The 22,385-nt window shown below is 41.9% G+C and overlaps 1 protein-coding gene across 1 annotated transcript in view; it reads right to left on the bottom strand.

The window, feature by feature from the left end:
- Nucleotides 1–2,259: 2,259 nt before the first annotated feature.
- Nucleotides 2,260–22,385, bottom strand: part of TRIM9 (tripartite motif containing 9) — a 59,761-nt gene continuing 39,635 nt past the window's right edge. Inside the window, exons 6-11 of the mRNA XM_063290547.1 lie at nucleotides 21,451–21,608; nucleotides 20,165–20,303; nucleotides 16,474–16,662; nucleotides 8,311–8,614; nucleotides 6,662–6,824; nucleotides 2,260–4,290 (exon numbers count right to left, since the gene is read on the bottom strand). Coding sequence (XP_063146617.1) covers nucleotides 4,228–4,290; nucleotides 6,662–6,824; nucleotides 8,311–8,614; nucleotides 16,474–16,662; nucleotides 20,165–20,303; nucleotides 21,451–21,608 — 1,016 coding nt within the window. The 3' untranslated portion in view covers nucleotides 2,260–4,227. The remainder of the gene's footprint in view (nucleotides 4,291–6,661; nucleotides 6,825–8,310; nucleotides 8,615–16,473; nucleotides 16,663–20,164; nucleotides 20,304–21,450; nucleotides 21,609–22,385) is intronic.

The raw sequence follows: 22,385 nt of genomic DNA, 5'->3' as shown, positions 1-22,385 counted from the left end.
GCTCCTTTGCAGCAAGGAAAGCTAACAATATGAATGCAAAATAGTGCCCACTGAATAAATTAGGTAAACATAAATGAGATAAACAAATGCAGAATACCATCACCACAGGGAAAGATGAATTCTAAAGGGAAGGAATTCTCAGTGGGAACCAGCAACTTATTTACAGATGTGTCTTTTCTTGCCTTGTTTCAGAGTTTTATTTTATTTTTGCGGTCATGTTATTACACATGATCTTTTTCTTCTGCTCATTCCTAGTTTATCTCCACTCTTCATTAAAATAATTAAAAACAAATCATTAATAATTTAATGATGTGACACAATGGTAAAGAAAAAAACCCTGTATTTCAACTGTCAAACACAACTGTCTTTTTTTGTTGATTTGTTTTGTATTTTAGAGAAAGATAAGAGAGCAAGCGTGCATCTCTAATTGAAAGCAAAAGAAAATGGAGGCCAGCATGCTGTTGGTGGTTGGAGAAAAATACAGCGACAGCAACCATAATGAATGAATGTGGGGAATGGCTTATGTACATAGTTAGCCTAAACAATCAGTCACCTTCAAGTGAGGAGCAGAATCCAATGGCAGAGATTGGTAAGCACAATTTTCAGAGGTGACCTTCTCTAAAATAGCACCAATCTGAGTCCCCCAAATGGGCCACATGCATCGATTCAAAAGCAGTGGATCCCAATCTGAGAAGGAACATTCACCACATTATCAGTGAAATTGATGTCGTACTCTAAAAACCACAACTTATGTGTGCAGCACAATCTCTTTTCGAGCTAGACCAAGCCACACAGTTTTAAGGTTACTAATTGCCATGAAGCTATTAAGTTTCAAGAAGTCCCTCTCTTTTCAGTTCCTCTCCCTTGTCTCCAAGTTCAGGGACTTCAGCAGAATTCAGGTCTGCACCATCAAAACACAAGGGCTCATTTGTGCTTTGTTTCCTGCTGGAACAACATCTCAGCTTTTTCCGAGCTCTCCCAATTTCTACTATCTGATATTCCCTTACTGTTTTGCTACCTAGTTCATTGCTGGACATAACCTTATCACAGACCACTTTCTTATGGCATTGCTCAGCAAACCTCTAGATCTTCCAAATAAAGTAGCAAAGTATAAATTAATTCCATGGAATACATACAACTGTACAAGCGCTAAGGCCATAACTGATTTTTCATGCTAATGAATTAAATGTGCATCGGTCCCCACCTGTATTATGAAGCTATACTTCTCCCGTCTTGCACTGCATCCAGACGTGACTATAATGTAGGTCTTCTGGAATGATGTTCCGCTGCAAAAGCATTCATTCCAACCCAGCAGAAATGTAGGATTGTGGCTTAACACTTGCAAAATGTTAACAATGCCAAGGTGGGGGAATAAAGTAGAGATCAAGGTAAAGGAGAAAATTATCAAGGCCATGGAGTATCTTTTGATGACACAACATGAATTGGCCTGGTTTCATAGCAAGGAAGGTTGAAATGTTACCATGGCAGAGTTCATTTCTTGAGAAGAGGAATACAAAGAGGTGGCACCTTTGCCTTTCCATACATTAGCCACAAACAGGTGCCCAGTCTGATACAGCATGCCCTTCTTTTTTAGATGCAAAAGTTTCACTATAGCTATGAAAAATGTTGTTACCTAAAATGGCTAACAAACTGCTCACATTTATGTCTAGGGGGAAAGACATGTGATAAGCGCCAGTGTACAATCAAGAGAAAGTCATCCCATATATAGTTTGCTTACAGAATCAGAAAACACCCCAAGAGATACTTCCCCCATCCCCATAGTTGTCCATTTATAAATACTGTCTAGAAACAATGCCCCATGTTTATATGGTCAGGGAAATTCCCTTTGTTTAAGAACAATAACAGAATAGCAAAACAGATGCTTTGTATGTTGCAGAAGCGGTAAGGGGGACACTCAGTGACATCTCTAGAAAGCCGTCAGTCGGTTGGTTGCTTTGCAAACCATCCGGGTATTCCAGGCATGGACCAGCATCAAGAGTCCCAGCTGCCTCTGCAGTGAGTCTGAGTCTTGGACAAAGTTCTCCAAAATGGTGCTTTCTGCAGGTGACCGCATTTTCCCCACTACCATGGAGCACAACAGCTTGGCAACATTTGGCCTAGAAGTAGGCTGGTGTCTCGGTCTGGCTCTTCAGACACAATCATGCTGAACCTATCTGAATCATATTTTTTCCCTGTTAGCTTGCCAGCCATGGAGAGGTAGAACTATCTTGGATGGTTTGGGAGTAGCTATTGGCTATCTATGAATGACACCCAATTATCCTTCAATTGATTTCTATGGCAAGATATTGATTCTGCAACGTAGTCTAGGATTTACTGCATTTGGCTCTGTTAATTTGTGATGGTGGTGATGGTGATGATGATGATATAGGAAAGTCTGGCTTTGGATATGGTTCATATGACAAAACTGATACAAACTAAGAATCCTAGATTGTTTAGGTCTCACTTGCTTCCAAAGTATCTCAAGGGTTGCACCAAAGGAAAAAAAAACTGCAGTAGATTATTTGAACAAAAAAGGATCAAGAATATCTGATGAGAATTGACTGGATAAACAAGTTATAGTTTCAATTTATAGCCAACTTTGCATTTAGCTTCCACTTACTCAGCTCAGTCCATCTCCTAGTGGCTTGTGGGGTATAAAGAGTGGGAAGAACTCCCATATAAGCCACCCTGAGCTCCAAGAGAAAAAGTGTGATGTAACTCTGCTGTTGATTTTATCATAAACAAACATGGCAGCCCCATTAAATGTGCCCTAGAGATTCCTGTTATTGTTCAAAAATAGAATTGTTAGTTTCCCATATTCTGCAGTTTGTGGTGATCTGCCTTGGCTATAAAACAATAGTGCCCAAAAAGTGGCTCATGAATTAAAAGTGAAGAATAAAGTCCTTTAGTAAGTGTGTAGATGTTGTGAGCTCTCTTTGTTCCAGCACAAGTGCTTGTCTACCATTTCTGTGGAAATAATGTGACCATCCTTCTCTTTGCTTTGACTAGAAAAAGGAAAAGCTGACTTTCCAAAAATATTAATTCTACATGGCTTTGTATGTAGAACAGTGATTCCCAACCTTTAACCTCAGGAGCAGTGATAGTCCATAAGAAGACTGCAAGTCATTCCTGTCATGGGCACCAATATAAACTTATTTTTAAAGAAACCATTAAAAATTTAGAAGATCCCCATAAATTTGGGCATTCCTGCTCCAAAACTTGTACATTCAGGTGGAAACACCAAAGTCTCATAAGATTTGGCAATCTTGTGAAGTTTTAGCCTTTTTTAAAAATTAATTTCTTATTTAATTCTGGGATCCTGCGGCCACTATGTTTGATGGTACCCGCAGCCATCATGTTGCTGATCCCTTGCTTACGGTATGTGCTGGTCTCAGAAGCTTTTTATGATGATGTTGGGAGACACACATAGGCTTCCATAGCTAGCCAGAATGATGCCAAAACTAGATATGTGCTGCGATGTCACAACATAAGCTCCACCCTTTCATACTTGCATCACAACATTGCATGTAAGTATGTCAAGGGTAGAGCTTACATTGTGGTATGTTTTTCATCTCTTGTCCCTGCAGCACTGACTACATGGCAATTCAAAGCTGATACTTTCTGAAGATATTCTTCATTGAGAAAGGCTGCAAAGGAAGAGATGGTGGAGGTGAAGTTAATTGGACTCAGAGAAAGCAATTGTTACATGCCATCAGGCTGTAGAAGTGTTTGGTGTGCCCTTTTTGAACTTAATCCACAGCAATATGGACACGGCCATCCCTTCTCTTGGGAGTCAGAATGGCTTGACCACATCTGCTATGTCATGAGGTCTGATTCACATTCAAGAAAAAGGAAAAATCCAAACTAGGAATAAAACCAAACTGGAAAATAGAGAAAGAGTTACACCTCAGGCTCTCCAGGAACTTTGTGATCAACCAAAAAGCAAAAATAGCAAAGCTAACTCACACACAGCATGTGGGGCTGGAGAAACTAAGGGTGGGGGGGGTGTCAACTGCTGCACCTTGTTTAGGTACGAAGTCTGGTTTGTCCTTTATTTTCTCTAGTTTCTGCCCCTCTGCTTTTTTTAAAATTTGGTTTTTGCTGTTCTGGAGTTGCCAGATGACCAGATATTCTCCTTTTTGCTCTTATGAGGTCAGTTCTTGAAGAACGTCAATGCAGCTCTCTTGATGTGTCCTGAGAAAAAGCCACTGGACGTCCACTTTCTCCTTACTGCAAGGATCCCCGTGCATTGTAGAAGTCTGGGACTGGCAGGCCAGTGTGAAGCGTTACCTGTAACCAAACACAGCTTGGACAGTGTTCAACTTGGGTAGCATTTTAAATCCCTTGTTAATTAGCTCTTGCTTTCCCATGCTCGCAGAACCAACTGTCAATGCACAGACCCACAAATACACACACATTCTCCCAAACAGGTACAGTATACAACAAACTGATAGTGATTCTGTACAAGAACAACAGTTAAGTGGGAAGATTGTACATCAAAATGTAAACGACTAAGACACTTTAACTCCCCTGGGGTTTTGAGGGAGTCAGCTAAACAAGGGCTTAAATTTTTCTTGGCTTGGCCAACTTTGGCTAGATCAAGACCATATTTTTTAAGTGACCCCTTTACTGGATTATGCATAGTTACAACTGTGGAGGTTTTTTTTAATCCTACAGAAAAGCACAAAAGTAAGTCTTGAGCTGAATGGTGCCCTAGGAAGTAAAATGGAGAAAGGGATGGAATTTGGAGGGGGTGGAGACTATTTTGGTCCAGAGTAAATTTACTGTTTGCAGCATGGAGCACCTGCTTTCTTACCCCACCCCCCGCTCCTCCAAGCTTCCTGACCTACATCATTATGGAACACTGTTTTCAGTTGAATTTGGGTGGGAGAGTTGCCAAGGCGCTGTTCTGAGGGGAATTTAGAAGGATAATAATCCCAGATATCTATTTGGAGCTTGATTTCCCCATTCTTCCTCCCCACCCCCAGAATACTCCATCAAAGTTTCATGATCTACTGTCAGGTACAGGGAGCAGTGTGGGAAAAATCAGTGGCTTCCTGTTCATGGTTAGTAATAGTTTTGTGTAATGGCATGTGGGAATGACCTTGGGAGACAGGAGGAAGAGCCACAGCTGAGACAATGGTCTGATAAATTTTTACTCCAAAGGAGGGGAAGTGGTAAAAGCATCTCAGAAGGGACCCTCCCTAGTTTCCTGGGGATGGGAGAGGTACTTTTAGACTTGCAAGATTGATGTCCGCCTTGCGAGGTAATCCAGACAAGGAGCACAACCAGGAGTACTAACTCTGTCTTTATTGTAAGGTTACATTAACAGAATCTTGCAAGACTGAAAGTACCCCTCCCATCCCTCACTTTTACTCCCACAAAAACTAGGGAGGGTCCCTTCTGAGACCCTTTTGCCACCTTTGCTCCTTCAGACTCAGATTTTGTTTATAAGACCCTTGTCTAGGCTGCAGCTCTTCCTCCTGTCTCCCAAGGACATTCTCACATACCATTACCCTTTGCTGCAAAACAAGTGGGGACAGTCAAAAGGCAAAGGTAAGGTGATTCCCCCCCTCACTAATGCTATTTCTAATTTCGAATATTTTTTGCCCTAACCCTAAAAGATACATAAATGGATTCTGAGTATCAGATTGCACAGTCTGAGAGTTCAGCTTTGCTTCAGTAAGTTCCACAATTGAAAACTATCTCGAACTTTCCAATATTTGGGGTTCTTGGTGTTTTCTGAGCTTGGTTGTTTGCTTGCCGACATTTCATTACCCAAATAGGTAACATCATCAGGGCACTGATGATGTTACCTAGTTGGGTAATGAAATGCCGGCAAGCAAACAACCAAGCTCGGAGAGAACCAAGAACCCCACAGTTCAACCCTGAGCTACACATATTCTCTTCTCCTTTCCAATATTTATCTTCTTCAGCTTAACACTTTGACCCACTAGGCAGCCAAATGTTATGTCCATTTAATTTTCTAATTTGCCCCTGACATAGTGCCTCTCAGATATTTATTTATTTAAATATTCATTCAATTCATATAATCTCCCATCTCACTTTTATGTGACACTAGGCGGCTTACAATAAAAAGATACTGTGGGACAGTACCAGCTAGATCCAGCTTCCTAGAACTAATCATAACAAAGCCACTGCTACTCATTCTTGCATGCCTGGTCACCAGTAGAAGAGGGGACCAGGGAATACTGTCTCCTTTAAATCCAGAGCGGTCTTGGCATATCATAGGCTGGGATGGAAGACCTGTTGTTGGGCTTTACCTCCCTCAGTCTCAGCCAGTGTGGCCAAAAGGAAGTAACAATGGCAAAGAACACTGCTGGACCTTAGGTTCTTATTCATAGCCTAGGCCAGCCTTCCCCAAATTCTGTGTGTTCCAGATGTGTGGAGTTACTTTTGAAATTTCCAGCAAGCATAGCCATTGCTGATTCTGGGAACTGAAGTTTACACGTCTTGAAGGTGGTCAGTTTGAGGACGATTGTTTTAGGTCTTTTGCTTCACTCCTTTTTTTTTTAACCTTAGCCCTGCATTTTATTCCTCCCATTCTGTACAGCTGCTGTCTACCACCACTGCCACTGCATATGAAGACACAACCTCCAACTCGCATTTCTCAACCAGCCAGATCTCATCCCATCCTTACTTGCACATTCCGGTTGAGACTGACAGCAGGAAAGAATATACCCTCCAGGTTCTCAAAGGCCACTGGTCCCTGCTGGTCTTCATTGATGGAGAAGGTCAAGGTCCTCCTGGTCAAATCAAGCAAGATGCCTACAGTGGCACCTTTGGTGATACCTCCTTCAGTCCTTTTGAAAAGAAATGTCAGTTAGCATCTATTTAATTCACACTTCTACTCTGCCAAATTAAAGGTGGCTTAGATGGTTGCCTGTACAGTATATTTTGTTTTCACAACATATGTCAGACTTGGAGATAATAATTGGCTCTGGTTACCCAGTGAGGCTTATGATTCAATTAGGATTTAAACCTGACTTTCCCCACTCCTACATCAATGTTCTTGACCACTGTTGCATGTTGGTATTTGAGGGATCATCCTGCAAGCACATCCAAGTTAGTCTTTTAGATGGCATGGCTTTTTGTAGGGAACGTATGTGTTCCACTAACAGAGGAATGTGTATCATGACTAAATTGCTTAGATGCCCAATGGACACAATTAGTGTGTCTGATTCAGTGACTGCACTGTAGGTGGGCTGAAGAATCTGGAACAGGATTCTTGTTCAGAGAACTTGCTAAATAGTGGCTTTGTAAGCATATTAGAATTGATTGTGGTAACATATGCCTTAGTTACATCAACATTGTATGTCTACAGTGGCCTCCACCTGGGGCTGTTTTTGAAGTCTTCAGATTCTTCTTGGTCCAGATTGTTAGTGGGGATGTGCTCATTGGACAATATTACACATTGCTTCAGGCTGAATTCAGAATTTTAGTGATTACTCTTAAAGCCGTAAATCAGCTGGAGACCACTCTGGCTGGGAATTATGATATTTAAGATCCACAGACCCATACACAAAATCACTTGGGACAATCTACCCACCAAGGGTAGAAATATGGAAGAGGATAAAAAAAAGGTAAGACCTTCTTAGTTGTTGAATAATATTTATCTTATGGAGTTTAGGTTGTCCCCAGTCAAGCTATCTTTCATCAGATGAAGAAAGACAATTTTATTCCAGCAAGCTTTTACTGGGCTAAGTGCCTAAAATTTTGTTTAAAGATTGCCTCTTATTCGCTGGCTGTGCTTTGTTGCATTTTTATTGCAAGTGGAGCTTGGCCTCAAGAAAATAAAAACAGGCTGAGTATATGTTAGACTCTGCTGCCAAGATTGAAGTCAGAACAAGGTCCTTTCACATGGAATGGGTTCTGGATCTTGGCAAGTGGCTCACCAGACTGGCTCCCTTCTAAGAATCCTTGAACTGAAAACTCTGTATACTTTCCTTTCTGTCCCCCACCCCAGGAGAGGGGAACTTCTGGCTTGCTCTCTTATGCTCTGAAACATCTCCACTATAGGTAGCAAATGGTGATATTGTAAATTCAAATTTGAATTTCCCAATTCAGCAGGGATCAAGTGGGTTGGGGAGCAGAGTTCCCTCTGATCCAATAAAGCTGCTGACTTCAGCCTGGTTAGAATGATTTGGTACCGCACGACTCTCCTGCTAAATAATACAGTGTTGTATGTCTTGTATGAAGAAGATTTAGTCCTGCATCCCCAGATATTTTAATTAAAAAGGTTTCAAGTGGACCAAACAAGAACAATAGAACCAATCTGGAGTCAGGTACCTGTTGGTATGTGAGTTGTTATGCATGAACCAGCTCCGGTTATTATCCACATACATGGCCCAAGCCTTGTCATCTTTCCCTAGCATGACGTCCTTGAGAACATCCATCCGGGCAACCCCAAAAGCTGGATCTGGGTGGTTGTCATAGCGATCGATGGATAACTCCCAGTAATGGAGCCCCTTGGAGAAGCCAGTTTTGCCCAACACAACCCGGTCATCATAGCTGTTGCAGGTAACTGTCAGGTTGTCATTGGAGAAGATGATGTCGGAGTGAGCAGTGGTGGGGTCAAACGAAAACCAAGCCACTGCAACGCACACAAGTGTTGAACAGTTATCAGTGTGACTATGATGGTAGGCAGAGACACACAGTTGATGCAAAAAGCATTGCATGCTGCCATGCAGGGTAGGAATTTGGGTCTGCATTCATTCAAAGACCCCTCAAGAGGGTTTTGCTGAGTGCTTCTGCAATAAATCCAAAAAGTGGGACAGAGGGGCAAATTGGATCGGCTTAAAAAGCAAGGGAGTTGGAAAATGTCTATTCAGAGAAGTCTCTGCTAAAAAGCTTAGGGCTTAGAGAATGGAAGAGCTGAAATGAAATGGAAGCCACCAAAAGCCTGGCTGCATATTGTACCACTCACCATGTGAAGGATATCACATACCAGCAGCAGAAAACTAGTGCGTGTGGAGCTAACATACATAATAATCAACATAGGAGGGTTCTATCTGTGGATCATAGAATCATAGAGTTGGAAGGAGCCATTTAGGCCTCTTGAGTTCAATCCCTTGTTCAGTGCAGGAATATATATTAAAATGCATCCTACAGTCTCTGCTTATACACACCCTCTCTAGTAACTGGTTCCACTGTTAAACTGTTCTCCTTTGGAGATTTAGCCTAATATTCAGCAAATTGTTTTAGAAGAGGCCATGAACACACAGCCCTGGGTATATTGCAGATACCCCAGTTAAATCAGACTCTGCAAATTCAGAGATCAACTTTTCATTCAGTATGTGAGGAAATGGATTCTGGTTCTCAGACAGAAGCACAAAAACAACACCATTGCACTCAGCATTGAAACTTTGCAAGAATCCTGAATGTTATTCTATTCTGATTTTTTTTAAGTTCTTTTTTTAGGTGGCACCAAGAAAGACGATAAATATTTTAGACCGGGTAAGACTTCAGATGGTGATGAGCCAAGAGAGTTTCAGAAATGAAAACGTCATCTCCTAACGCAGCTTCTATGTGCGCTTCAAACAACGTAGAATCATTCCACAAAACTTCCTCATTTGCAGCTATACACTGTATACTTCAGGCATGTCAGTCAGTGGTTGAAATCTAGAACTTGGTACTGGGAGCAATCGTAATGCTAAGACTGCATTAAGAGTTCAGCTACAGAGCTGGAATGGAGAAATGCATTGCAAAATGAGGGGGCAGGGGAGAGGCAGTTTGCAGAGATGTGGTAGGTCCTGAAGAGGACTTAACACCCTTGGCCACCTTTTCCCCTTACAACTGCCTTCCTGACTCTATAGAACTTCTCTGTAGCCACGTAGCAACTTCCAGCTGCATAATTGAAAAGACACCACCTTGTCTACAACACAAGAGGAACATAATTCCCTGAGCCATGCCACAAACACGTAGAATAAAACACACACGTCCAGTCAATGCCAATCAGTGCAGTTTATCTAAACACAAACACACACACACATTTTCCCCATGCACCCATGAGAGTTCATACCTGCTACCATTTTTTTAATATCAACTGTTGTCATTCCAAATGGAATGCATGAAGGAGAATAAACAATAAGTAAAATTGGCATTTGTACAGAGACCAAATCCTCCAGTTGTGGTCTTTACAATGTTCACACATGGATGTATCTGTTAATTGCATCCGTTTCTCTCTTACTTAGCTCTGCTCCCAGAGCTGCTCCATCAATTTGCTAACAAAAACTCTGTGTAATTATACAAAAGGAACAATGAAGACCACATAGCTGTACAGATGGGAAGGGAAAGGTATGGGCAAATCAACTGTAAAGCAGGATCTGGATTCTTTGGATCATCTGCCTTTCCAAAAACCCTTTCAGAACCAAATGAGAATTGAACACTCCTCTGTTTCCTTATGATTCAGTAAAAAGAAAATTCAGGCCTCAGTTTCTTTATTGCAATAGCTGAATCCAAGTTCATGGGAACCTGGTTTAATAACTCAAATCAGTCACCCTTTCTGGACTGCCTTTGAGTCGGTGTGGGGTAAAGGTTCACCATTTATAGCCACTGTCATTGGCCAAAAGTGGACTCAAGTGTTGAAAAGGAACCTTGAGCCATTGCATCCTGGTGGCAAAGCACTGTCTTCTTGAGGCATAGGAAATTTTACTTTTTCCTGACTTGTTACAGCCGATCACTACTTTTCCCCAGCCCTGCCTGAACTCCCAGTCTGCAAACTAAATATGAAATAGATGCATTTCACAGACTGTATGTCAAAGACTTGGCTCCCTGATTGTCTTTGCCTATGCCTGCTTTGCTTCCTAATTGTGCAGGCTTTTCACTGTAGAATTCCACAGCCTTCATGTCATTCGTTTCCATATACATGTGTGCTTGGATTTTTGCTTTCCACTCTGAACTACTATTTTGAATATCCCACTCAGATGACCTAATCACTAGAAAAGCCCAAAATCTGTAGGGATCTACATCCTGTCTCCCCGGGAGGCCCTGACGCCAAAAGAGGGTTCAGGAGCCATTAGTGTATAACAGGAGAGTGCAGTTCCACATGTATGGAGGAAGCATGCGTGAAGCTTTGCCACTGAAATGAATGAGGGAGCGTATTAACTAGGCTGTGCGTCCACTGGAGCCTTATGCCTGCTCTCTCCAACCAATTAACCCTTGTGATCTTCCAAGCGTCTCTCGCTGTGAAATCTCTTCCTGGAATATCTTGCAGTATTGCCCTAGTCTCAGAATTGTCACACACTGTAGCAGAACAGACATTGTCTTGGACTGAACGTAGGTCTTTGTACGAACAAGAAAGTTGGAGGAACAAGAGACCAGAACAAAGGCCACGTCACTGAAGTGGAACAAATATACTTGCCGAATTGGGAGAAAGGTCCTGACTGAGCCTCAAAACCTATAAAGAGATACTACATTTCACACTTCGACATCAAGAAATTGCAACCAGACGCAGGCAACAGAGAGTGCTTGCCTTTATCGGCTATACAAACAAACTGCCAGATTCACTCCAAAGGCTGAAGACCTGGTATAAAAACAGAGCCGTCTGCACTGGGGTGGGGGGTGGCCAATGGGTGTGCCACCTGAACCAGTTGGCCCCTGGTACTGAGTTGCAGCAGGGTCAGAAAGGCCAAGGCAGTTGTTCTTCACATTGTGCTTCATTAGTTCAATGAAGCCGGAGTGGATCAGTGGAAAGTCTTAGCCATGTAAAATGGAACTTCCACATTCAATGGCAGCGTACCCCAAAATACCAATCACTAGAGGAAGAGAACACCAAATGGCTGAAACTTTGCTTGTCAGGCTTCCCGAAAGCATCTGCTTGTCTCTATAATGGAATGAGATGCTGACCTGGATGGAATGAGCTGCAGAGTTTGATGTTCTTAACACAGAACGGAGTTCAATATACTGGAAAATTCTGCTTTTATTTCCTTCTCCTCCTCTTCCTTCCCCCCAATTGATTTTTTCTGATTGAAGCACAATTAGAAAAAGTTCCACCTCTTTCTCTACTCTTATGTACTTTGTTATTTTTTTTTCTGAGCATCTAGACTTGGAAACAGTAATGTATGCAGAAGTAAGCAACAGTATGCATAATTTAGTATGCATAAATGTGCGATTAGAAATGTGGCTGCAGAATTTTGCACATGAATATGGAAAATGCACACAGCCCTGTTTATAAGGATCCATAAGGCCTTTTAAATGATTTTGGACCTTTACCAGCTTGGAAAATTGTGAACTCATATATTATACAGTACATTTTCTCCATAAATAACACAAAGAGAAGCACACATTTTCAATTTAGGAATGAGGCCCTCCAACCCCCTCCCCTCCCACTTTGTGCCCACTTTAATACCAGACTTCTGCAAAATATATAAACTCCACACACAGGAAAACGGGGTGAGCCATTAACACTCAGTACACTGGACAAGAGGTCAAAACGGTCAAGTATGAAAATGTTGAAAGCCAAGGCAATGGGATGCAAAGCCCATAAAAGCACAATGGGGAAACAGTATAACAAAGAGAACAAAGGCCAGATGTGGCCCTTTGGTGTAGCCCAGCGACTGAAATGCTGCATCGCTCCTCCTTTGAAAGAACGGAGGTGTCAGAACTACACTCCTTCATTTATGACAAGGTCAGGCAGAGGCCTACGGAGTTATACTGGTGCAAGCTAGCCATGCAGGAGGATCCAGAAAGGAAAGGAAAGGCAAAAACACTGGCTACTGTGCAGAGCTGACCATAGCTGCAGAGGGACCTCAGCTTTGCTTAAGTCTCAGTGCAAAAACTAAGAGCTGATGGCTTCATATAGTCTTGGAAACCTCAATAGTGTGACTGTGAGTACCAATTTGTCCACACACTCTTCCCTTAGGGCCCACCAAGCTTTCTGTCCTATCTGCCTTTCTTGTTTTATGGCTGGCCCTACTCTCTATGGCTACTGTTTAATGTTGAAAGCACTCCCCCCCCCAGAGCTGCTGTAGAACCCACAAGTTATTTTGAACATTCTGAATGTGCCTGCTGACTTAAAGGGTCAGAGACCTCTAGGGGAATCCAGTAAGACTGCAGACCTCAGAAAGAAGCAGAGGGTTATGCGGTTAGACAAGTGCACTTAGCCAGTATCTAGAATTGCTTTCCTTCTTGGTCATCCTCTTGCTAAAGATTGAAAAATGACAGGATCTGGCACTGTGGCATGATTCCTCACTATTTTTAAAGGACATATTCTCATTACGCTATCTCATTCCCAGCTTGAAATCATGTTTGCCCGCTTTTCCAGGCACGTTTTTTTGCTGTGGACATGATCTACAGCACTTCCTCAAGAATATGGCTGATGACACAGACAAGGAGTGGGGTCTGCCCAGTTCCTATTGGCCCCTTGAGGTTTCTCCAGAGGCTGGGCATTGCCCTCCATGGCCATTTTTGATTTGGACTGGAGAGGATCCTGGACACCTGGCTTCCACAGAGATGTCTTTCCACAAAATGCCTGGTTGGCACTTCAGAATACGCGGGTTTAGTGCTCTTTTGAAAGAGCACTAGACCTGTTTTTAAGCACAGGTTTACTGTTTTGTTTTTTTTAAAGAGTGCTAGATCTGTATTTTAAAAAAACAGAATGTTAGTTCTGTATCTCACAGAAAGTCTGAGAAAAAGGGCTGGGTTCTGCTGGTTGTGTCCCAACAAGTGCATTATAGGTTTTCTTCTAGTTCTGCTGAGGAGAGCTTTTGCATGGCTATACTTTTACCTCTTTTAATTACTTTGCCTGTTTGTACGACAGTTTGCTTACTCTTTCCAAGTACAGCCAGCAATGGCCATTCGCTCCCAGCCTTGATATTTCCTTGCAGTGCTTACCAATTTGGGATAAGTGTATGACAACATCAAGTTTATTATCATCTTGTAAGTGAAATCTGGTACAGTATGCAGACGGGCCCATATAAAAAGAATTGGGGGTGAAATCGACAAGAATGACATGGCAGGGGGTAACTAGATGAAATGGAAGAAGGTTCCGCAAATGTTCTTCACACTTTCTAACCTGTCTGTTAGGTTATTTTTGAACACAAGTCTAGTGGCCTTCCTGAAGAACACTAAACCCATGTTCAGAAATAGCCTGACTGAAAGTGCACTGTGCAAACACGCTCCATCCCTCCATCTTGTCACATGGGAAACTTAAGAGGCAGCTCCATCCCAGGCACTCACCTATGTTTGACCAACCCCACCCCAACACATTAATGCCAGTGATTGGTGGTGGTTTTCCTGAATGTTCTCCAAGGCCTGTGGGAAGCTGACATATCTTGGAGATTACTTCTCCTCCAGCATGTAGTCATGAATTGCAGAGCCATATGTGATTGGAAAAATCACAATTGACTGGTTTCATACAAGACATTAAAATGTAAATCATAATTCCCAATTACCATTATTGTATTAGGGCTTAGCATGTTTATTACTACAGTTCACCGCCTTCTGACTTAGCATCTAAGTCAGAGTCAGGCTTAATCCTGAACACAGTGGGTGGCCTTGGTCAGATTACTCTTAGTTAGTGATCTGTAAAATGGGCATATTGATGACCAAACTACATTCTCCATTCAATGCATCTTTACATTTAATATGCACATTTAAAAAAATGCTAGTAGTATCCTTTAGGGAACTACTTCTTAGGGGAAATCACTGCAAGAAAGGAAGTTTAATTCTTTTTCCCCCTGGCAAGAATATAATGTGAATTCTTCCTTCCAAGCTTACATTGTGTATCTAAGATCCTTTTCCATAGATTCAAAGCAGTTTTGAATGAATTTCTGAATAACTGAACGCTTATTGTATGAGTAATAGCACATATGCATCTGCATCCCAGTGCATGCCACCATTTTGGATGCAATGAAATCCAGCAGAAATTAACCAATAAAAATTAAGTGGATCATGCTTGATCTGATCTGATCTGATCTTCTGGTCCCTCCACAAGTATTAGAACCCCAACCATTTACAGAAGAGAGAAAAAGCATATTCCAAGCATTTGGCCAAACATTGTTTGTACATGTGGTTTGGGGAATGTATCAAGATAGGCTGTGCTTTAGTCTGGGCACTCAGCAGATGCAGTTCTACCAAAACTGTCCTCCCATGAAACCCTCAACTCATAAAAATATTTTGAGAATTAGGCCAGTGCGGGTAAATAATGGAATGCCCACCGCTAGACTGCATTTCAGCTGTAACAATGAATGGTTCCCCTTGACCTCTTGGGTGGGTGGGGGGACAGAGAAGACATAAAAGCCACAACTTTCTTCTGCTCCAGACTCATATGGTGGTTTTAGTATCAAGGATAAGTTATCAATCTTGCCTTTCTTCTAAAGTTTTCCCAATGGCAGCCTTCTCAAACATGTCCCATAGACAGGTCCTATCAATATCTACAGAAAAAAGAGAAAGGAATGACTCGGTCTCTATGCCTACGTGCCTGACAATATATGCATAGGTATATACGGTAGGAGGATGCAAGAAATACAGGGAGTGACTAAATAATGGTAACTGCTGCATCTTAGTATCTCAGATGGTATCTTAAAATTATTAGTATATCTAAGCCACACAGCAAGCAAAGGAAAGGTTATCAGCCATAAGAAAAATGCCAAAATCCCTATTAGGTTAAAACATTTATTAGGCTATCTCTGGGATTGCCAAGTAGAAATCTGGAACATTTTCAGTGACCTTCAAGTTTGCCTAATACAGTTGCCTAACGTAGATTTTGGAATAAATATATATTCTAAATGTAATTTGCCAACTTGCATATGCATGTGTGTGTACGTGGATATGGCAAGGTGGGGAGAAATGGAGCTTCCTTAATCTATAGAAATTGTTGGTACATGTGGTTTGGGGAATGTATCAAGATGGTTGTGCTTCAGTCGGGACACTCAGCAGGTGCAGTTCCACCAAAACTGTCCCCCCATGAAACCTTCAACTCATAAAAATAATTTAAGAATTCAGCCTGTGTGGGTAAATAATGGAATGCCCACTGTATGTGGATATGGCATAGGGATATTTATTTATTTATTTTCCCAATTTATATCATGGATATGGGGGAGAAATTGAGCTTCTTTAATCTATGGAAGACCAACTGTGAACTAGGGACCCATGCCTATGCAGCCAGCCTGACGGAAACAGCTACTTCACTAGTTCTACTAGGTTTTCTTGCTTGCTAGTGCATTTCAACGTACTACAGCCTGGTTACATAGAGACAAACGTGTCACACATCCACATTATCAGTCTCCTCCACAGCGGAAGCAGCAGACCACCGACAACACAGAACACTTGACCCCATCTCATATGGATGTCATGGGCAGGATGGGGGCAGGAAGATGGGACCCCCCCCAAAATAACAATCCAAAAAGGAAAGCAGAAGCAAACAGCAACAAAACAAGAACCAGACCCTGAAACAAAAACGTCCAGAAGCGCAGCTCAAGAGGCAAGGCTAAGCGTGCTCGGCTCACCCACCGGCCGAATTCAGAGATTGTAAAGAGGAGTGCAAACTCATTTGGTGGGACGAGGATCTTAGCTCAAAGTAGGATCTCCCCGGAAAGCTGTTTTGCAGGTTAAGGGTGGAAGAGAAAGGACTTGATCTGCGCAGCGGCAGCCTTTCCAAAGGCACTGGGAATGTCAGGGCCTGCTCCTCGGGTTCGGAGTCTAAATGTAAGATCAAGGCAAACTCAAGGTCAGAACTTGGTTGGTATACTGTATGCCATCACAAAGACATGCATCTAACAAGCTGCCACTGCCACCACTGGCGCAAGCGCAATGGGACAGAAGGGATTGCTCTTCTAAGTAATGAGTAAGATTACGATTCTCGAACAGAAAATATGAAATGTCAACTCCCCGGTGGGTACTTACAGAGTAACTGCCAAGCTTTGATGAGGAGAACTCTCCCCACCCCACCTCCCCGCCCTTTACACACATGTATTAAGATGTTACAGAAAGGGTAGCAAAGTTAACTAGTACAGGATTTTATTCCACTACTTTCCACACAAATCTCTGGTACGTTTTCCAGTTCCTGCTGTTCCTATATTGAGCCAAATAACAATGAAGAGAATTTGATAGATAGTAAACTAGAAGAAAACAACATTTCTTTTTCTGATTTTTTTAAAGCCTCAGTTGTGAAATTTCCATTTTTTTTCCTCCAAAAGTTGTTCAACATTCATTTTCTGCTTTTCTTCAGAGAGAACTGTAAGAGGCTGTTGTTATTGCAACTAACTTATTAAAGATAGGGAAGGATTCTGCCCAATCACAGAATGGCTGGGTTCTCACTAAGCCACAGTTTGCTTTAAGCATAGTATACTCCAATAAGTTAAAATGGCTGGGTTCACACAACACACTACACCAAAAAAATTATGGCTTGATGCTGTGTCCTAACCAAGCCAATACATCTCACAATGGCAACTGTAACAGGATGGAGAATAATTCATTCGATGACAAGGGGGGGATCAGGTCAGTCCAACATACTGTAGTTAGCAGATCAATTTTCTATGTGCCATTTCTGTGCAGCATAAGCTGAAATGGGTATCCCAGGATCCCTTACAGCAGCGCAGAGGATGGCAGAGTAAAGGACTGTATCTCAGGCACCCAGGGGAAATAACTGCCCTTCCCCCCCATCACTTAATACACAATGCCCAGTCAGTGCCCACAACATGCATTTTAAGCATGAATTTACACTGTAATCACAACAGCAATGAATTCATTATTCAGGAGGAGAATGCTGCATTTTCCAATGGCGGACTGATGGGCAAACCTATATATCTAAGGGTCTTCTATATTTCAACTAAATCAAGTTTTAGTCTGGCTTTCACTCTACAGAGTGAGTCTTTGCTCCATGGAAGATTCATAAACTACAGTTCAGGAAAAGTAGCTCTTTACGTGATTGATCTCCTGTCAGTGCTCTAGTTATACCCAAATCACCTCCCTAAGCTATGATGGTAGATGCTGCTTGACTGCTAGAATTTCTTGTCCAGTTACCCCACTTTTCTTGACCTAAATGAGCATGCTTCCTAGAGTCCACACAAATTTTCCCATGGTTACTATTTCCAGGTTTGCTATAGATACTGTCTGTTATGCTGCTCAGCTTTCATTATCAGGAATTCCCACATGTTCAGTTTATTGATAGTTTCAGATTGACATTTCTAGTCTGATACCCTTCTCAATCTCCTGATCAGATAGGAGGAAAAACCAAAGTATCAGGAAATCGCAAACTTTTCAGTAAGGAGCTTGAATCACTACAAAAGCCCAGACTTAAAGACAAATGGCCACATTGGCAACCATTCATTGTTCATGCTTACATGTCACAGTTCTCAACTGTGTAAACTCCTCACCACTTTACTTGAAGGGTAGGATTGTGGCAATTATTAGTTCACACAGAGCACCACTGGAGCAACGTCTGCCAGCCATGGGAGCTGTCCGAGGTCCTGAAATGGCTGCTATTCCCAGGCTTATCTTACCAGTTTTTAAACCACTGACCCTGTTTCAAAATGGATTCTCCCACCTATCAATTCATAACCAAGCTAGAACAGGTAGGGGAGCAAAAATCACAGATTAGTGCTATCAACAACTATGAAAATGCAGCACTAAAGTGAGACTTTCCCATATGATAGACATATTATTGAAATATTATTGATGCATCATGTCTCCATCTTTAGGAAAGCAACTACCAGACTGCATGAAAAATGGATTTTATACTGTGGAAGGGTTCCATGCTCATGGACGATTCCTTGCTTACAGAGCAAGGCCCATCCTATTCTGAAAGAAAATGGGACAATATAGTTTCAAAGCTGTAAAAAGTGTTTGTAACAGATATAAATGAGATTTAGTTTTAGTAAATAATAACACTGGAGTATTTTATGTCTTAACAATCCACATTTAGGAACATCTCTTGGGTAATATACAGAAAGAGATTGTATGGCTAGGCATACAATGGAAGGCAAAGATGATAAGTTGCTTCACACAACACTGAAATGCTTTTTAAAAACCCTGGAAATACTTCAGTTGATTGTCTCTTAAAATCTATTTAACATATTGAGTTAATTTAATTTATTAGATTTGTTACTGCCACCCACTACAGAAGACTCTGGGTGGCTTACACAATCAATTTATATTGGGTTTAGGTTGTCAAGGCCAATTATATTTTGAGTGTTTTCTCTTTTCTATGTATCAAGGAAACATATTTTTTTCTTTTCTGTTAAAGCTGTTTGACACACTTGCACACATTTTGCAATATAAGTCTTTATGCAACAAGTTATTCTGCAAATATTATCCTAAACCAGTCTTTCTCAACCAAAAGCCCCCAAATATTGTTGGACTACAACTCACATTTTTCTTGGCTGGTCATAATGTGAGCCATAATTCAACATATATGGACAGTGTTTCTCAAGCTTGGCAGCTTTCAGATGGGCGGACTCCAACTCCCAGAATTCCCAAGCCAGCCTGCTGGCTGGGGAATTCTGGGAGTTGGAGTCTGCCCATCTGAAAGCTGCCAAGCTTGAGAAACATTGCATATGGAGGACACCAGGCTAGGAAAGGCTGCTCTAAACTGCATTTTGTGTGCTCTGATAGAGCTTCATAATTCAAATACCAAGCAGTTAACCAAATTATTTATTATTACATAAGTGGAATCTAGGGCCCAAGAGGCTGCCAAAGTCCACGAGAAGCCAGGGAGAGATTAAAGAGAAGTTCAAAAGTTAAAACAAACATACAGATAGACAGACAAAAAAACCTCTAAGAATTTTGGCATATTCACTTCATGCCAAAAAAGTGCTTATGCAATTTATTTCAAGAATGAACAAAAAAGTATCCCTTGAGGCATCCAACTTCCATTCTTTCTCTGATGCTTTTGGGGTCGGGGGAAATAAGACTCCAACTTGGCAAATAGAATAAGGAAACGTGGCTGAAACAAGCAGTACTAAGATGGGCACAAGGAAGTGACTCTCTCCTTGTTTCCTCATGGGCACATAGAGAAAAGTTTTATTCCCTAAGAAAATCCTTTCAAAAACCCCACACTCAGCAGCGCTGATGATGTCACCTAGCTGGGTAACGAAATGTCTGCAAGCAAACAGCCAAGCTCAGAGAGCTCCAAGGACTCCACAGTTCAACCCTGAGCTACAAAGATTCTCTTCTATTGAAAATCCTTCCAACTGGGACTTACCCTCTGAAGTCTGCAGGACCAATGTCTTGCTGTAGAGGCTCACCCCTGTCTTGTTGAAAGCTTTGACTCGAGCACTGTAGGTGCTGTTGAAGTGCAGACCATCCACAGTGCACATTGTCTCCTTCCCAACGTAAACCTCCTAAACACCAAACATACAAAAACTGCCTTGTAGTGGGTCAGATGACTGCTTTTCCCATTTGCCAAGCAAATTCTCTGCCTGGCAGCAGTTCTTCCAAATATCAGCAGGAGCTCTCATCTCCCCCAACATGCCATTCTTAAATTTGGAAATACAGGGGTAAAACTGGCCTTCCCTAACCTGCTGCCTCTTTGGATGCTATTAGAGTACAACTGCCAGAATTTTCAGCCTGGATTAGATTTCTACATCAGAGGTGAGCTAGCTTTCCAGGTCAAGGGTGACACTTGGAGTTTGAATGTGATGCCAGGAGCTACATGCCAGAAAAGAGATGGAACTCATACAAAGGAAAGGAAAGTACAAATAATATAAATACTCTCAAGTGACTTAATTATTTTCCCCACCTGTCATATTTAACATGATTTGCTAGCAATTTTTGGAGGGGCTCTGGAAGGGCACACCTAAAGCTTGTGATATGGGGGTTTCAGGTGATATAGACTCGCCCTACCTATTTTCTATCACTAAGTGACAAAGCCCTCCTCCTGTGCAACATTGGCAACAGATGGTCAAACCCATGCACACTGAGTATTTTGTGCTAATCATAAGTGGGCTTCAGAGTTATTTAGAATTAAGCTAAAAAATAATGGCTCTTATTGCATGCAAATTTTCTGTAACCTAGAAGTTTGGCCCCTGCTCACCTAGCAGTTCGAAAACATGCAAATGTGAGTAGATCAATAGGTACCGCTTCGGCGGGAAGGTAACGGCGTTCCGAGTCGTCATGCTGGCCACATGACCCGGAAGTGTCTATGACAACGCCGGCTCCAAGGCTTAGAAACGGAGATGAGCACCGCCCCCTAGAGTCGGATTCGACTGGACTTTACGTCAAGGGAAACCTTTACCTTTACCTTTAGAAGTTTGGCTATGAGCCCACAAGTCTCTAGCTCAGTGTTTTTCAAACTTGGCAACTTTAAGATGTATAGACTTCAACGCCCAGATGCTGGCTGGGGAATTCTGGGCGTTGAAGTCCACACATCTTAAAGTTGCCAAGTCTGAAAAACACAGCTCTAGCTCAAGCACAGTTCAGTCAGGTTTGTTCATCAGATAGCCAAATTTCTTTCCACACTCACCTCACCTTTCCTTATTAATTGCTTACCCTGAACTGACCACCATTCCCATCATCCAGCTCCAAGATGTATCCTTCCACCTGCACTGTGGACAGAGGTGGCTGCTTCCATGACAATGTGGCGCTGTTGTTATGGGTGCAACACTCTTCCAGTTGAAGGATTGGGGGGGCTGGCACTGGGGAGGAAGCTAAACAGAAATTAGTGTAACCCCGACTCCAGTCACGATGAAAATCATAGCCTCTGGATTCTGCAAGAGTTAGCTTGGCCCTGGAGAAGAGATTCAAGAACATTTCACTGAATAGCAAAGAGGAGCAGGGAGAATATTTCATCTGGCGAATGTCAACAGGTCTGTGCTGGGGCAAAACTCTGTTTATTTATCATCTTTTGGAATGCCTTTACTAAACGAGGCAACATCATGAAATTTATATTACCGCCCATCTCCATCGGGGGAGATAGGTGGTAATATAAATTTATAAATTTAATAAATAAATAATCTCATTCTGAAGCCACCCTTGGAAGTTTAGAAGGACACTACCTTCCATGAATTAGCCAGTTGTGAGCTGGAGGCTTTGGGTTCAAACCCCAACTCAGCTAAAATGCTTTAATCTGAGAGCCAATCTAGAAATTAACAGCCTAAGAAAGTGCACAAAGTCTGTTCCTTGTTCATTCTGAGAAAACAAGCTAAAACTTTCTTTTATTTTCTAATATTTTTAGAGAAGTTTTTTTTTATTGTTGATTCAAAGCATGTTTGAAGACAGTTTTCAATATTTCTTTACTTGGCAACCCTGCCTATTGTGGGTCATCATTGTGCTCTGGTGCAAAGGCAGCACAAGAAGAATCAGATCAAAGAAAGAATATGTGGTTGATGGTATGGATGCAGAAGCATGAATTGGCAAGTAAAGAAGTACTGGCGATGCATTTCCTTTCCCCCCCACCCTTAATATGGAATTCCGAGCGGTAAACA

This window comes from Candoia aspera, chromosome 1, assembly GCF_035149785.1.
Source record: "Candoia aspera isolate rCanAsp1 chromosome 1, rCanAsp1.hap2, whole genome shotgun sequence".
Lineage (NCBI taxonomy): Eukaryota > Metazoa > Chordata > Lepidosauria > Squamata > Boidae > Candoia > Candoia aspera.
Note: the sequence above shows the minus strand (reverse complement) of the source record. Positions and strands in the feature narration are given on the sequence as shown.